General features: G+C 27.2%; 2 protein-coding genes across 2 annotated transcripts; both read right to left on the bottom strand.

The window, feature by feature from the left end:
• Positions 1-5: 5 nt before the first annotated feature.
• On the bottom strand, positions 6-8848 carry LOC148234167 (sodium/potassium/calcium exchanger 5-like). The gene is made up of 10 exons (XM_088188481.1): positions 8741-8848; positions 7330-7500; positions 2897-3103; positions 2420-2556; positions 2098-2268; positions 1798-2026; positions 1546-1680; positions 802-1017; positions 630-731; positions 6-569 (listed from the first exon to the last, which is right to left on the bottom strand). The coding sequence occupies exons 2-10, from the start codon at positions 7409-7411 to the stop codon at positions 241-243; spliced, it is 1608 nt and encodes a 535-aa protein (XP_088044607.1). The 5' UTR covers positions 7412-7500; positions 8741-8848; the 3' UTR covers positions 6-240.
• Positions 8849-11088: 2240 nt separating this feature from the next.
• On the bottom strand, positions 11089-12744 carry LOC148234166 (uncharacterized). Its single transcript, XM_088187385.1, has 3 exons — positions 12622-12744; positions 11844-12018; positions 11089-11770 (listed from the first exon to the last, which is right to left on the bottom strand). Exons 1-3 carry the CDS (start codon positions 12722-12724, stop codon positions 11245-11247), a joined length of 804 nt encoding a protein of 267 aa, XP_088043511.1. The 5' UTR covers positions 12725-12744; the 3' UTR covers positions 11089-11244.
• Positions 12745-16380: the final 3636 nt, after the last annotated feature.

Raw genomic sequence — 16380 nt, 5'->3', positions numbered from 1 at the left:
AATCACAGTTTCAACGTACACATATTAGTTCAAAGTATAAAAGTAATTTATTAAAACTACTTTAAATATGTGTATTTTTATATTTTATTTTTGTATTAATAATAATTTTAAAAGCAAAATACTATTTATGTATTTAAATAATTAATAATATAAGCCTTTTTTTCGAAAAATGGCTATGAGATTTGTATAACTATTTTTATAAATAATTATTATCGTTATGTACATAGTACGTTAAATTTTTTAGCATTCTGGCAAATGCAAATCGAAGAATATACCGGCTTCGGTCAGTATGAATAGTGTTACAAAAACTAAGTAGAACGCAAATATAATGACGCCGGTCTTTTTCTTCAGATAGAATTTTCCGAACTGGAAAATTATGTTTAGACAAATAATGACTAGAATCAAGGACAATACTATAAAGTTCATTCCGCTAGAGTTGATTTCGATGAATCCTTCTTCACCGTTCGCCCTCAAAAACATGGCTTTAGCGAACCATGGGATGCCCAGGGAGAACAATATGGCTAGAGAGTTGGCGCCTAGAGAATTGGAAAGCCCCATATCACCTTTACCTATTAATACAAAAAATATATAATAAATTGAATCAGTGTAATACTTAAGGTATAGCACACCTTTTTGAGATAATATAAAGATGGAACAAGCTTCCGGAAGACATCCGCCGAACGCCAAAAAGGTCATTCCCATTATAGAGTCGGGAATTTCGAACATATTTCCTGAAAATGTATCATGTTGCATTGATTGAAGAATATATATTTAGATATAATAGGTGTTAAATAAATTTACCTATGATTGTTAGCATCCATGACACAAAATATGAAATAACTCCGATCCAGACAATGCAGATAATGAAACTCAACGGGTACAGAAAACGTATCGTCTTTGGTGAAGGAATACTGCAGGTTAGAATTAGTTTTATTGGCCAAGTGTAGATGAACCAAATTCTCAAAATCATTGTCTTTTCCAAGGGATAGTGGCAGAGGCTTTTTCTGATTTTTTGCGCTGTGAAAACATAAATTTAGGTAAATACACAAATATCAAATAGATTAATTCATATGTTAAATTATCTACTGATCTTAGCTATATTATTTGATACATTATATTGGTCTATTGCTTGGATTTAGATTTTATATTAAAATAACAAAATTTTCTATATTTGTAAAAAAAATTAAAAGCTATTTTAGTAATATATACTTATATAAATATCAATATCTAAAGAATAAGTTTGTTTCGAAAAATGTAAATCATACATATGATATTAAGAAAGTTATACTTGTAGCAAAAATCTTGTTTAATTTGTAATTTCACTGAGCCTAGAATCATATACATGTAAGTGTATATTATTTGCACACGCTCTGACACACACGTTGAGTCATCACATTCAACTGCCGTGCGATGTTTTTACACATATTGCGCGACAAAGCGTTTTTTAAATAAATTTATAATATATTTTCACACATAATCTTTGCGACGAAATTAAAAAATCTGCCTCTTTGCTTTTTGTTTGCACTATCATAGTATTAGTCTTACTGTTTTCAATGTTGCTATCAGATTGATCGTCTAAATCCTCTTTCATCGCATTTTCAACAGTACCCAGAGTAATTGTAGAAATCGTCTTTTCTGATAAATCGTGTTCAAAAGAGTCCAACTTGGCAATGTAAGCTCCTGGTAATATAAAATATAATTCATATAATACTTTATTAGATTAATTACATCATGTTTTGATGTTATCTCTGTCGTTATCTTATGTGTAAAGTGTTGAACATAATAACTAATGTTTACCGCTATCTATCGTTGGGTCTTTTTTATTCCGTCCGGTGCATCTTTTAAATAATGCTATGATCCTGTTATTATTGAACATCAGGAAGAAGTACAAGAAGTACATGCACACGAGCACTGTCGATTCGTACCACATTATCTTGTCGTCCCAGACGATGATGACCAAAATGATGACGTTAAATATGTATATGAGACTGTCTCTTCTCACTGGCCATTTCTCGATTAAAATAGGCTGTGATATGATAAAAAGTATATAAATATATGCATATTATTGGGGTGATGATGTGAGTATTTTTTAACAACCTTTGCAGCCGCGAGCCCTCCTATGGCAGATACTCCCAATGCGTTGAAAAGAGCTGAACCGACGATAGTGCCAATGCCCAAATCTGATTTTGTGACAAATGTACCCATGACGTTAGCGAACAGCTCTGGGCAAGAAGTGGCTGAAGCCATAAAAGTGGCAGCAGCTACGTCCTGAAACAAATCAAGACGCCCAAAATAGATACAAATCTAAAATAGTACTTCTAACGCTTGCTATTACAAACAATACAATAACTACATAAAAAACGCTGTTGAAAGTAATAAATCGCCACTAAGCCATTGTTTAAAGCGCTATCATATGTACCTTGCTCAGATGCAAATCTTCACAAATGCATTCTACAGCTGGTATGAAATAATCGTTGCATACAACAGCCAAAAAGCTGAAGCTATAGATGACTGCTATGAAGTGAAGGATTATAGCTCCTTGTCGCAACTGTTCATCTGTTAAATAGAAAAAATGTGTTAATAATGGTTATTAAATCATCTTCATTGCTGCACGGGTATTTGTCATTTGGTATAATATTTTTTTTAACAATCGCTTTTGGAACACCTCAAAATATGCTGTAGAAATCAAATATTAATTTTAAATTTTAAACATAAAAATCATAGGCGATATTTATATTCTGTAGATAAGATTATAATTGAATCAGAAAAAAGCCAATCAAGTTTAAGTGAAATATTTTAAATAGCCACGTAGTCATATGATATTGAAATCATTCACATCAATAGTTTTTTTACATAATATAACAGCAACAAAAACAATAAAACTCAAACATAGTACCTGTAAAGATGTCGTCTGGAAAATTCTCCGGTGAATCATTGCACCCTGTTCCATCATAGTTATTTTGTAAATAGGTCCTAACGTGATGCCATGGTAGAACAAACCATTGGAAGTCTTGCGTTTTAGTATCGGCCAGTTTCGAGCTGATTGGGTACTCGTTTAGACCTTGACTAAGGTCTGAAGATGTTTTCGAAAGATTTCCGTGCTCTGTATCGAACATATAAACACAATACAAATTCAGCTCAGAAAGAGACTGTTTCCTGGGCGAAATCCGAAGTAAACCTAATAGTCTTGAGATAAGCGCCAGCTTTATCGTTTAGCATTATTTATGAATGTTGTTTGAAAATTATTTGAATTGCCTCAACGACATGAGGCAATCCGCTGTGATTATCGTTTAATCTAATGCTTTAATGGCGGTCTGTGTGTATTACAGTCGTAAAGTGCCATAAATGTAAATATGCCAGGCGAGACTATTGGGCAGACGATAACAATTCAAAAAAAATGTGCTGGTTAGAGTCATATTAACTTCATAAATTGCACACACGTACCAGTAACGGTGTATGCCGTAGAGACCCTGCTCTTTCTATTTTATTTTTAAAATAATTAAATAAATATTAAACATTTTTGGTTTTGTAATAATCAATACGATCTTGCTCCAGTGCAGCGAGTAGTAACTGTAATATATGATAAGTATGTTTTTTATGCAGTATTTTCCCTCCTCTATCATATTTGAATAGCTGTAAAAAGATTACCATTTCATGTTTACGCTTTAAAATTTAAAAATATCAAGGGTTAAAAAAAATCTACAGGAAAATACTTTAAGAATAGTACTGGAAATCAGTAACATCTACATCAATCAGTCCAGCTGCTTACGGACTACACATATTACGGCCTATTAATTTAATCATTGTAAATTGATATGTTGTCAGAACGATAGACCAGTGGCTTAAATCGACAACTAATACCCTAAAAAACCTGAGTTGAAATTCAATATAGATATAAAGTATAATCAAATTTCTATTGTGTCTGGAAAATCAGAATTAGTGATTATTATATATTTATAATTCCGGTAGACCATGACAGATTAGGTTTTCCTGGATTATCATAAACTCACGGATAAATGTTGTGCAAATTGACATATATTGATTGCAAGCTGTAATAATAGTTTATAATTAATAAATTAGATGGTATTAATTTACAGGCATTGATTTCAGACTCACTACTTATTTAGTAATTGTGTTCATCTAGCTTTCACTCATTGGGCTTATGTCTCATGTATATAATTTATTTGATGTACTGTTTGATTTAACTGATATGTGAAAAATTAAGTTACTATTATTTGTAATGTTATAAATGTCAGTAGCAACATAAGAAAGTAAAGGTTTTAATAAACAATATGTACTATATTTTATTTCGATTTTTATCTATACTTATATGTTTCTATAAAGTAATTAAAATAACACCATTCTTATGTATATACTATATATTTTTATTGTGAATATGTAATTTTGTATAAATAGCTCGTATATTATATTTTGTTATAGTAAATTTGACCAGTTATTATGACGGTACTGTAAATTAAATAATTTATTAAAATCTTATATAGTAAAAAAAATAATGACTAATAGATTGTTAATTAAATTAATATTTATGCGAACGTGTAAAAACAGCAACATCTTCCAAAAATAACATCTGTTCGATTGCATTTTTTTCAATATATCTAGTGGAACGTGGGTTCAGTGTGGTCAAAAGTCTTCTAGCTAATAAAAAATAACCAGACAAAAATAGGTAATTGCGGTGAATTTAGAATAATTCTGATTAAAGTAGAGCTTAACTATTCGTATCATAAAATGTTTGTGATTGATTTTAATAAATAATTTTGCAACTTCTAGCCTTATTGTGTCTTTTTTACAATGACCTCTATCTTAGTATTAATAAATAAATACAAAAAATGTCACTGCATATTACAGTTTGTTAAATTAAAGAAGGTAGATTTCCAGAAGAGAACGAGATTTTTATGCGTAAAATTTAAGTAATACATCAATAAATAAAAATATATCTGCTTAAATAAGCTTTTGAAAGTATTTTCTAATTAGCCTTGATACGACTACTAAATTACATTGTTGTAAATAAAATATTCAACGGATTGATATCTGTATCAAATATCCAGATGTAATCACACAGTTCAAAGAATTTGTAATCACTTATTGCAAATGAAGTATGTACGTATACATAAATATATCATACAATGAATCTAAGATTTAATAAAAAAATCCTTTAGTAAAAAAAATGAAAAATGATTGTGTTCCTAATTTGATTTCTTCATATTCAGAGCAAAATCTAAAATGTCACTCTTATCAAAGCTGATTTGATCGATTTTGTAAAAAAAAATGTCACACGAGATATTTGATTTCAATTATAATTAAAAAAATATTGATTAGTATCTTTTTATTTATAAGATAGCTTGCATTAAAAATTTGTAGATTAAAAATAAAAATACGGCATAAATGCGGATTATTGATATGAATATCATTCAATGTATGAAAGGGTGAAATTTACGTTCATGTTAATATTCCAGCAGGACCGTCACTAACCTATTTAGTGTCACTCCTCTTTATATATTATCAATTCATAATATTGTATTAATATACTACGTCACTATACCTTTATTTAAATTTACAAAAATTAAAATGTACCACTTTGTGGTATTTTTTTGTAGTAATATAATTATTTATTAAATTCACACATTCAAGACTTAAAAGTTGAGTGGTGAAAACTGAATGGTGACCACAGAGCGAAAACATAATTTTAACTTTTAAAAAATATACGATTAAATAGTAATGCAATCTCTCCTTAATGAATGTCAAATTATTAACTTGACATATTAAAAAATGGCACTTTTAATATTATGTGCAACTGACACTGTCGAAAATAATGTCGGAGTTTGGTCCATTTGATCCATGACACTAGTTAATACTAAGATTGTTCTTTCTTTGAAATTGCTGAAATATTATTATTTCCTTCTTAAACATATATAAATGTAAGCACCAAATAATTTTTATAAAATTAATTTGGGATTAATTTTAATAAAGTAAATTTACTATTCTACAAAAATAATTTTATGTTTCATACAGTTCTCGTTTTTATAAAAATTAGTATTTGTTTTGAAAATAATATTGGCAATATCTATTTTGTTATAAAATCTAACTAATATAAAATTTTGTAAATTAATCAATTTATCAATATATATATAATATATACAGTGTATTTGAAGAATAATATCATTTTATTTTGTATCTAATTAAAAATAAAAATAAAATATTATGGACTTTATATTAATAATAAACAAGTAATATATGTATATGCATATAGTAAATATTTGTATAACTATGTTTTTAAAAAAATAAATTGCTTTAAAAATATTTTCAAGAGTTCAATTGTATTTTTGGCTAGTGAAATAAATGACTATAATACTGCTTTTGGTTAAAAATATTTTCTCATTAAACATATAGATAATACATATGATATAATATGTTTAAGACTTTATTGCGAATTTTAAAAGAAAAACATTAGTTGAAAGAATTTAATTAGTCATCATTTAACCAGTTAAAAAAAACATTCTAATACTATATTTTTTTAAAGCGACTGGCAATGGTTTAAAAGCGTTTTTATGCTAATAATTTGTTTGCAGCGTATGTTGTTTATACGTTATTAGAATTTAGTAGACAAATATATTTAGCGTTTAACAAGAATATTATATAACGCATTGATCACCTACTTTATATAATAATTTTGGAGTGTTACTTTTTAACGTACATTCACTTCACTAGGTTAATATATTATACACACATCACACAAGTCGTAGCTGAACTGTATACAACCAAGTCAATACTAACACTCGAGCTTCCCAAAATTTGTTAACGATAATCTTTGTATTTCCCTATTTTTTTGACAAAAGATTTTTACTTCGAAAATAAGAAGAAGCGGCTTTTAAAAATTATGCAGATTGTAACCGTTATACAAAATTACCTACAATTGACTTTTGTCTTGTGTTATGAGTCTCGCTTTGAATATCAATCGACTTCTGCGAGTCTGAACTGAACAACAAGAACAAAAAAGCTCCGACAAACGTAATCTAAGTGTTGTTTTCGGCCGACTATTAAAAATTTACATTAAATTCTTTGCAGACAAATGTTCAATTTAATATTCGTTTTATGTAGGAATTTCCCATAGTTCTTCTTTGTTTTACAAATAAAATATGTCTTAAATTGTCACTTATTATACTTTTATGATTTAATATTAAATATTCTTTAATTCTATAAATTGTATGAAAATCAGTTAATTGGATTTTATGGAATCAATGAAATTACATTTATTAAGAAGGAAGGTTGTCTTAAGATTAAGCCGATATAATAAATAAATTTAATATTCACCATCATTTTTCAGTATAGATCCATTTGAAGCACTTATTAGGATGCATATTGTAAGTAGCACACTTCTTATTAAAATTGCCATTATACTTATAAAATTCACTAATATTTAAAAACAATATCACTCTTGTATTATTTTTGTTTTTTTGTACTGTAGATTGCTATGTACTATTTCTGTAATTAAATTTAATAAATGTATCATTACCATGTGTATGTATATATGATGTCTAGAAACAATGTCATAAATGTGTTTTCTTGAATCAGCTTATTAAATAAAATCACACATTAAACAAATAATATATTAGCGTTGATTATATATTATTTCCAAGAAGTTATATCAAACACCGACAAAATAAAATAAATTCATTACAATGGCTTAAATCAAATTAAGATATATCTTAAATATTAACCATTTACATTAACATTCGTTTAATTAATTACTTGAATATAACATGTCTGATATTGATTCTAGATCAGATGTATGTATGTATATGCATCTTAGGCTAAGAATTAAAAGGAGATATGTCCTATTTGTCTTAATATATATATTTAATTTTTTTAATAAAAAATATATAAGTGCAAAATATCATTATATATATATTTATATAACCATTATTTTAACATCCATAATATATGAAATTGTATTCTATATTTTTCAATATAATGATAACATGTGTATGTACTGCATATATGTATGTACTAGAATTTATACAGGAATTTATATTTTTTCACATGTATAAGATAACTCGATGTAATATCAAAATTGCACGCTGATTAAAAAAATATTTGTTATTGATTATCATATAAGATTATCTTTATAAATTTTCGGCGAAAATAATCTTTTTCAACATTTTAAAAAATACTCAAATTTTTTTTGTGTTGATTTACTTGAATTGGGATGAAAATTACATATTTAATATATTTAAATCTAGGTTTTAGACTCTATATTTTATTTTTTTATGTAGAAACAATAAAATAAAATTTACTATAAGTATATTTTTTGTGAATAAAAAGCGTTACCATTGCACTGAAGTTAAAAATATCTGGGAAGTTAAATATTATATTTTTAATAGGACTACTTAATATTTAAATTGATTAATAAATTTTATCTGTAATTAAAAATAAGAGTTATATTTTGATAAGTTAAATTAGCAATTAAGAAAAACTTTTTTGTTAATTTAACATTTAATTAATTAGTTTTCTAATTCATGAACAAGATTTTTTTTGGTACGTATTCAAAAATAATATTAATAATTGTTAAATTATTTTAATGTAATATATTGATAATAACATGATTTTTTATTATAAATGTAAATATATTTTAAGAAAAATGCCCTTTTTAAACTTTGGGCTTTGGGCTAATCTCCTTTTAATTATCACTCACAAAAATATACGTATGTGTGCATATGTTTACCTGCATTTCTCCATTTTTATGTGTTCGTGGTATTAACTATTTTTTATATGGTTTATGGTACCTTTTTTTTTAAGTCACTGACAATATACATTCGTAGGACGTATCTTAAGTTAACTGCCCTACGATTTTATTGTATCTGTACTATAAAGAAACAGATAAGGAATTGTTCATCAGTTTAAAAGATATGCAAAGCGATATGTACAATACATATAAAGTATTTTTTATTTCGAAACTGATAATAGATTAACCTCTGATTAACACACCAGCACAATCTAATGTAATAGTGGGATTTTCGCATAGGATTTCCCGCAAAAGATTTTTATATAAATTTACCGACGAGATAATGCACTGTGCGTCACTGTAATTAATTAATTTAAATTGCAATATTTATAAGAATATATTACCTTGATTAATAAATATTTTTACCATGTAGTGTTTAATAATATTAAAATTTGATTGAAAATTATTGCGCAATACTTCAATTTATTTGACTTCGACGCTCGGATTACATCTTCGATAAACGGTGTCCTTCGAACTCGGTTTTACTCCTTGCCTCCTGTCTAAGCAACCATCTTCGAGACAAATACAGACGACTACTAGAAGGGTTTAGCTACGACAACAAAGTTCACCGTCAAATTAGCAACATAATCGATGAACAGATTACAATTAGCAAAAAAAAAAATTCGTTCAACAATAGTGTTTTCCATAATAAAGGGTTTCCGATTTTACTATGAACTCAATTTGATTCCCCTAAAGCCATTATTTTTATGTTAGCGTTTATGTCGACAACAAATAAGTTTGCAATAATGGCTGATATATAACATTCCAATTGCAAATTTAGACTAATCATAAATAGATATGCGTCGTATATATTTGTAGTTACTACTATTAGAATTTTTTTTAGTTTGGGACATGTCTTTCTTTGATGTTAAACAATGCTATGTAATTATTGAAGCTTGACTGGTATAAAACCAAAGTAGAAAGTAATCGAGATAATAACCAGTGGCATGGAAACAAACAAAATTGATATAGTATTAAAAGCACGTAACCAAACTATTGCATATAATTTGATGTTTTTAATTGACTAGATGTAATATAACTTTTTTAATAATTTTTGTGCTATAATTAGCATACGATTAACATTAAAAAAATATTTTAAAAGAAAATATAAAATTAGTCTTATTGCTCTATTTTAACATTTATGAAACCAGTTCGGTTTAATAAATGTTAAAATATGAATTTAATTATATAAAAACATAATTAAAAATGCATAAGAACGTAGTACGTAAAAGCTCATTTCTAATTTTATTCATTTTAATTTTTTTTGTGGCTAACCACGTCTTCGAATTTTATGGAATATTGTTTTCAAAACGATTTATAGATAATAAGAGATTAATAGCGAAAAGGACGTTAATTGAAATATCTTCTTGATCTAAAAAATGTTCTATTCATGACACATAATCGTGTATTTGTTTACATATAAAAATGCTATCACTTAATTTTCATCGATTAACATTATTTATTTTTTTACATTTTAAGTTAAAAATATATAATTTTAATATGTAACTATACATTTATTTTATTAAATTAAATTTTAGCTAAGACCTAACCCACAAAATATTTACTTCCTATTATTTTTTATTATAAACCATAGATGTCAGTGAAAAATATAATAAAACGATAGTAATTGTTTGCTTGTTAATATTATTACATTAGAGTTGTTGTACAAAAGTTAAAGAAATATGGATTGAATGAACGAAATATTATAGTTTAGTATTTTAAACTGATATTTATAAATGCATTAGGTGGAAACAGACAATTATTACGTTATATAATATAAGCGCATCTGGTACTACATTTTCATCGCAGATTAAGCATTAATTATCGCAGGTGCCACAGTATTTTAAATTATCATTCGGGTGGTTGTTTGTTTTTGTTACATCAAATATTTGTATTATTAAAATTTTAGCACAGTTTGGATTAGGAACAGGAAATTTAAACTGTTACTGTCAAATATAGAAAATAAAAATTGAGAATTGGGCCATGACATGAATACAAAAAGTGAATAATTGAACAAATTTTAACGATTAGATTGGGAATAGATCTTAACTGTTTAACATGTGTCTTCGTATGACCAAATTAGAAAATGATTTATTTTTATATGTATAAAATCAAAATATTTGTCAGTAATGAAGAAGTATTAACTGTTTGTTTGATTGAGTAAATAATCAAATACTTTTAGGATATATATATATATATTTAACATTTATATTTCCATTTATAAACAATACAGATTTCTAGAAACTACTACAATTAAACAATTTATAATAAAATCGGACATATTTTATTTATTTAATGCTATTGTGTTTGAGGAACAGACATAATTTCAAAATTAGTTTTTGATTCGATGCTGAAATAATTTAATATTTTTTCCTTGGCTGGAATAATCTGAAAATGACGTCATCAGTTGTATGTTCCTTGGTATTGATGGAGATAAAAACATATTATTTTTGTTTGTGAAATTGGTGCTGTGGAGTGGGAGTTGCAGAAACCGATCGTTGATTATACTTCATTTCTGCCGAAATAACCAAATTATTCAATGCAAGTTTAATTTGTGCCTGATCAGTTTTCGGCAAGCGCTTTATTATTCTTGACATGTTTAGAAAGAACATGTCCGCATCATCAAGAGCTTCTGCAAGACTACTTGCTCTAGAAGTTTGTGGGGGCAGAAGCATTTCTTCATATTTGCGCTTTCTTAAAGCAGTATGTTCCTTCCTAATTTGAATCATGTGGTACGCCGGAGTATCAAATTGGTTTTGTTTATTATTGTTTTGGATAAGTTTCACGGCTTTAAAAGGATTTTCAAAAGGTTCAGCATCTTCAGTAGCCGCCTCATATTTAGCTTTACTGCCTTGAGCATCTCGTTTTTTTTCAAAATCTGAATATTCTCGCTTCGACTGAAGAATTGTATATTCTTTTTCTTCAGAATCTTCTGACAGGTCTATTACAGTTATCAAATTGCTCTGCAATCTTTAATAGAAAAAACGTACATTAAAACATGAAAACACTATAAGAAACATAATTTTAAGCTTTTTATGCTTACTTTATACTTTCTGGAAGAAATGAAATAGATTCATTTTGTCGATCTGTAGTATGCTGCTTTTCGAAAGGGATTTTTATTTTGCCAGTCATACCACTTTTTTGGTCAACCTTTGAAATATTTCTTGCATTGCAAAAACGACTTTTAAGTTTGTCCCAATGCTCCTTGATTTTATTCTCTGAAAATAAAACATTTAGCATTGGTGATTATTGAACTGTTCTTCTTGTTTTAGATTTTTGGCGGCATATAAGTATTAAGAAGTATTGATTGGGATTAAGTTCTGCTAGAGAAATTGTAATAGTTTTTGTTGTCATATATAAAAGTTTAGATGGTTTTTTGGCGCCCCAGGCAAAAACTAAATTTGCCCCCTCCTATTAATACTTTAATAACTCATGAGCTCAAAAATATAATTCAAATTAAAGTAATCTAATGTTATATTTATGAATTTGTATTTAAGAATTTGTAGTTTATTTTTCGTCGTGATTTTTGACGCGTGAAATAATCTAAAGAATATTTCTATAAACAATATGTAAAAGGCAGGTGAATTGCGTCTTAATCTTAACTTTACCATACAGTCCTTAAATGTATATGAATTATTATATATTTATTTTATTAATTATATATTAATTTTATTATTATTATATATTAATTCTTACATCAAACAAATTTTTACTAAACATAGATATTTATATAATAACATATTTACTCCGTACATAATTCCCTCAGCCGTACTCATTTTCTTATACCTAACTATCATTAATCTTAACAATATTATAATTACTTGGTATTTGTGGCTCCTTTCCAGTTTCCTTCCATACTGCTTGGCGAGTATATTGATCGCGATTATCTTGCGATCCAGGATTAAACATATCTGCATTTTCCATGACTTGTTTTGGTGGGTACTTCTCCATTTATGAATAACTACAACGAAGCGCTAGAAATAAGGATACGACAGGTTATGTGTGTTGAAATTAAAATGAAATTAAAATGTTCTGTAACGCTTTAAATTGTTGTTAAAGTATTGTTATTTTACATAATAGTTTCTCAGGATTCTTAATACCTAATTAACTACATACATACATATATTAAATATACATTTCAAAAATAATCTTTAATTCTTAAACATTATGTTATAAAAATCTCAAACAATTTTACTTTTGTGCTTGATAACCATAAACTAGCTTTATTATATGCTGATACATTAATGTGAGAAATAACTGAAGATCATCTCAATTCATTATTTAAAGGCAAATCTGCGTTTAGCTGAGTAAGTAAATTACACTACTAAAACCTGATTATACTAAAAAAGAAGTTGGAAATGCCATAAAAAACTTTTAAGATATAGTACTCAAAATTTAAAATAGCGTAAAAATATGGATTTTCCCAAGTAGTGTTAGAATAATATTATGCAGTATTTACGTATTTTTTATTTTATAATATTTATAACTTAAATTTAATTAGCATTTAACATGAGTAGAAGTGAATAAATATATGAGAGATAAATCTTTTAAGAATTAATATTTTTGGGATATTTTAAAATAAATATTAAATGTTCAATAATTAAAATAAAAATGTATAAAAAAATCACACCTTAATCATATAAATATCACAATCATCAATCATTCTCACGGATAATTGTAACTGACAAAAAATGATGAGTAATATAGGAATATATTTAATTCAATAAATTGGCTAGTGATGCTCTGGAGCCTGGTATAAAAACTTAGGAAGCATCCAGAAGCAGTTGATGATAGACGATTTTTTTTTATTAAAAATGAAAGATTTGCGACCGCATTCTTAAAAAAATATTTTTCAATAATTTAATAAATAGATTAATGTAAAGAAATAAAAAGGATAAAAACTTTTTATACACATTAGTCTTATTGATTTTTATTGGTAGTCATAGATAATACAATAAAGGATTAGCGTATCAAATATTTTTAGAAGTACCTGAATGTAAGGAAGAAGAAACGAAATAATCATAAATAGTCAGACGGAACATACATGTCGGCAACTCAAAATTTGCCTTGCTTTATACAATATTATATTATATTTTCCAAAAAAACGATAACGACAGTAGTTACTACATCTTCATTCAATATCTTATAAGAAAATGTTTCAACTATTAATTCGCAGATCCATCTATCAGATAAGCCGACTTAAGACACTAAACATATCACAAATAGCAATTAATTAAAAAAAAAATGTCAATACCGGTATTATTGGAATCCTAAATTGTGCTCAATTATCTAGATTAAAGTCAGAGTTGCTTTTGGTGACCAACAAAGACGGATTTTACAGCATGCAATGCAAAACCAGACTCGGAAAGTATCACATAAAAAAATCAGGGAGCTTGATTTTGAAGTTCTTCACCTGATTTTGCACTATATGATTATCATATTGTAAAATTTTTAGAACGTGCAATTCGCTTTTTTTTAATTTTTTTAAAGGCATCCAAAATCATATAAAGGTTATCATTTCTTTCCGCGTTATCTATAATATAATACATATATAAGTGAAGGATTTAAAACATTTGCATTATGATATAGAAGTTCAATTTAATGATTTACTAAATATAAATATTCTAGATTGGATTTTAATTCCGGATATCAAATTATAAATTCATATAGCTGATATAAAAAAATATTTTTTTTAGATAAGCTAGTACATATCAACTAATCTAGGAAAATTAAAATTTATATTTTATCTGTTGTAAAATGATTGTGACAATATTTATAATACAAATAGAGATGATATCGTATGCATTAATATTATATTTTCACTTATTTAGCAATAACGTAATTTTACTAATTTAATAGTATGTACGTAATTTAATTATTGACAGAAATTTATATATGTAGTAAATTGATAATGTTACTATTTTAAAAATAAAATAAGAAATAATAAATCTACAATGAAGTGGTTTATAACTTATCTTATTTTGAATATTAAAGACTTATTAAAATAATAAGAGTTTATTTTAACCATTTAGAAAAATATCGCGAGCATGTTTCTATTTCGTTTTTGCAATAGAAACATGACAATTGTTACAAGAAAATATATCTGAAATTCCTTTTTTATCATCTGCAACATGCTTCATAATAATTTTCTTAAATATGTAACTTTCTTAAGCTTATTATTGTCCAACTAGAAACGCGCACGCGTCCAATAAATATTTTGCCCGCTTAATTTGCGATCCACTCGAACATCTGTCGCCTAGATCTTGAGACCGCCATCTCCACTGTTGCCCAACACAAGTAGTGTCGTTCAGTTTGACGGTAGTTCAATTACAGTCAGCCAATTTAATCGTGCAGCAACATACAATTCCAATTCCACACAACTCTGCAGTGGAACAAGGCGAACGATGTGTTCCCGTGGCTAATGAGCGTGCCCAAATGTAAATTAACCACTATACGTTGTTGAAAGAATAATACATCGCATAATGAGAGTGATATGCGCGAGGCAAAAAAAAAACTCTCAATCTGAACTCTCCTCGCCTTGTATCATTGTTGTTTGCCAAAGAAAAAATTGTGCTAATAGAGAAACGGTATGGGCCTTGGATGTTAGCGAGTAGATAAGATCTTGGAGCAGCATCCTGGCTGAAGAGTCGGGTTGAGGTTATGCTTCTGAAAGGCATTGTCAACTATTTCTTCGTTATTATTCAATATGCGAAGAGCGTAATAAACATAAATACAATTAAAATTAATAAATGTTACCCCAGAGATATTTAATAGGTTAGTAATTTGATAAGATATACTTTATGAATTTTTAAAGATGCGGACATTTTTTGATTTATTTCAGTTCGTGCGGTACCCTTTTGTCAAGCCGATGGATTATTAATTACTAACATTTGTACAAGCTTTCAAACTGTGTGTGGTTCTAATATAACTAATACTTTTAATTGTTCGTTATTAACTGAAAAAGGCCCTTTTCCGATTTTTTTGGACTACCTTTAACAGCGTACACATAAAAAAGTATAGTTTCGGCTGTTTTACCATATGTTTTAAGCTATCACGAAATATGCCATAATATGCTCTTATGCCGATAACAGCAAAATACAAACCAAACAATACACTTTAGAATAATATAATGATAAATTAGAATCAGTGACATTTTCGTTAAAAAAATATGATATATGATTTGTTTGAATAATATATACTTTAAAGTGAAAACCTGAGTGCTGTGACTATTAATGTTTACTTGTCTGGTCATTTCTATAAATATTGGAAATATAAAAAAATACCATTGACTCATTGAAAATTCATATTTGATTAAAAAAATAAAATCGGATAAGATATTATTGGGTTTATTTTTTACTATTTTATTTCAAAGAGAGATTTACTGACGAAATATTTAAAAATATCATTTAAAGTAACTTTGATAAATATATTATATTATTATATTTTATTTATAATTGCGAGTAAATAAATATTTCAACCAAGCACCATAGATGCTCCTGATGCTCCAAGATGATCTTTATTAGCATTGGAAGGGGGCATTCGGTGAGATGGCGATTACTTAAAAGAAGCTTTGGGATTGA

Source organism: Plectrocnemia conspersa, unplaced genomic scaffold (assembly GCF_051122295.1).
Source record: "Plectrocnemia conspersa isolate PC_06_02 unplaced genomic scaffold, ASM5112229v1 ptg000006l, whole genome shotgun sequence".
Taxonomy (NCBI): Eukaryota; Metazoa; Arthropoda; class Insecta; order Trichoptera; family Polycentropodidae; genus Plectrocnemia; species Plectrocnemia conspersa.
Note: the sequence above shows the minus strand (reverse complement) of the source record. Positions and strands in the feature narration are given on the sequence as shown.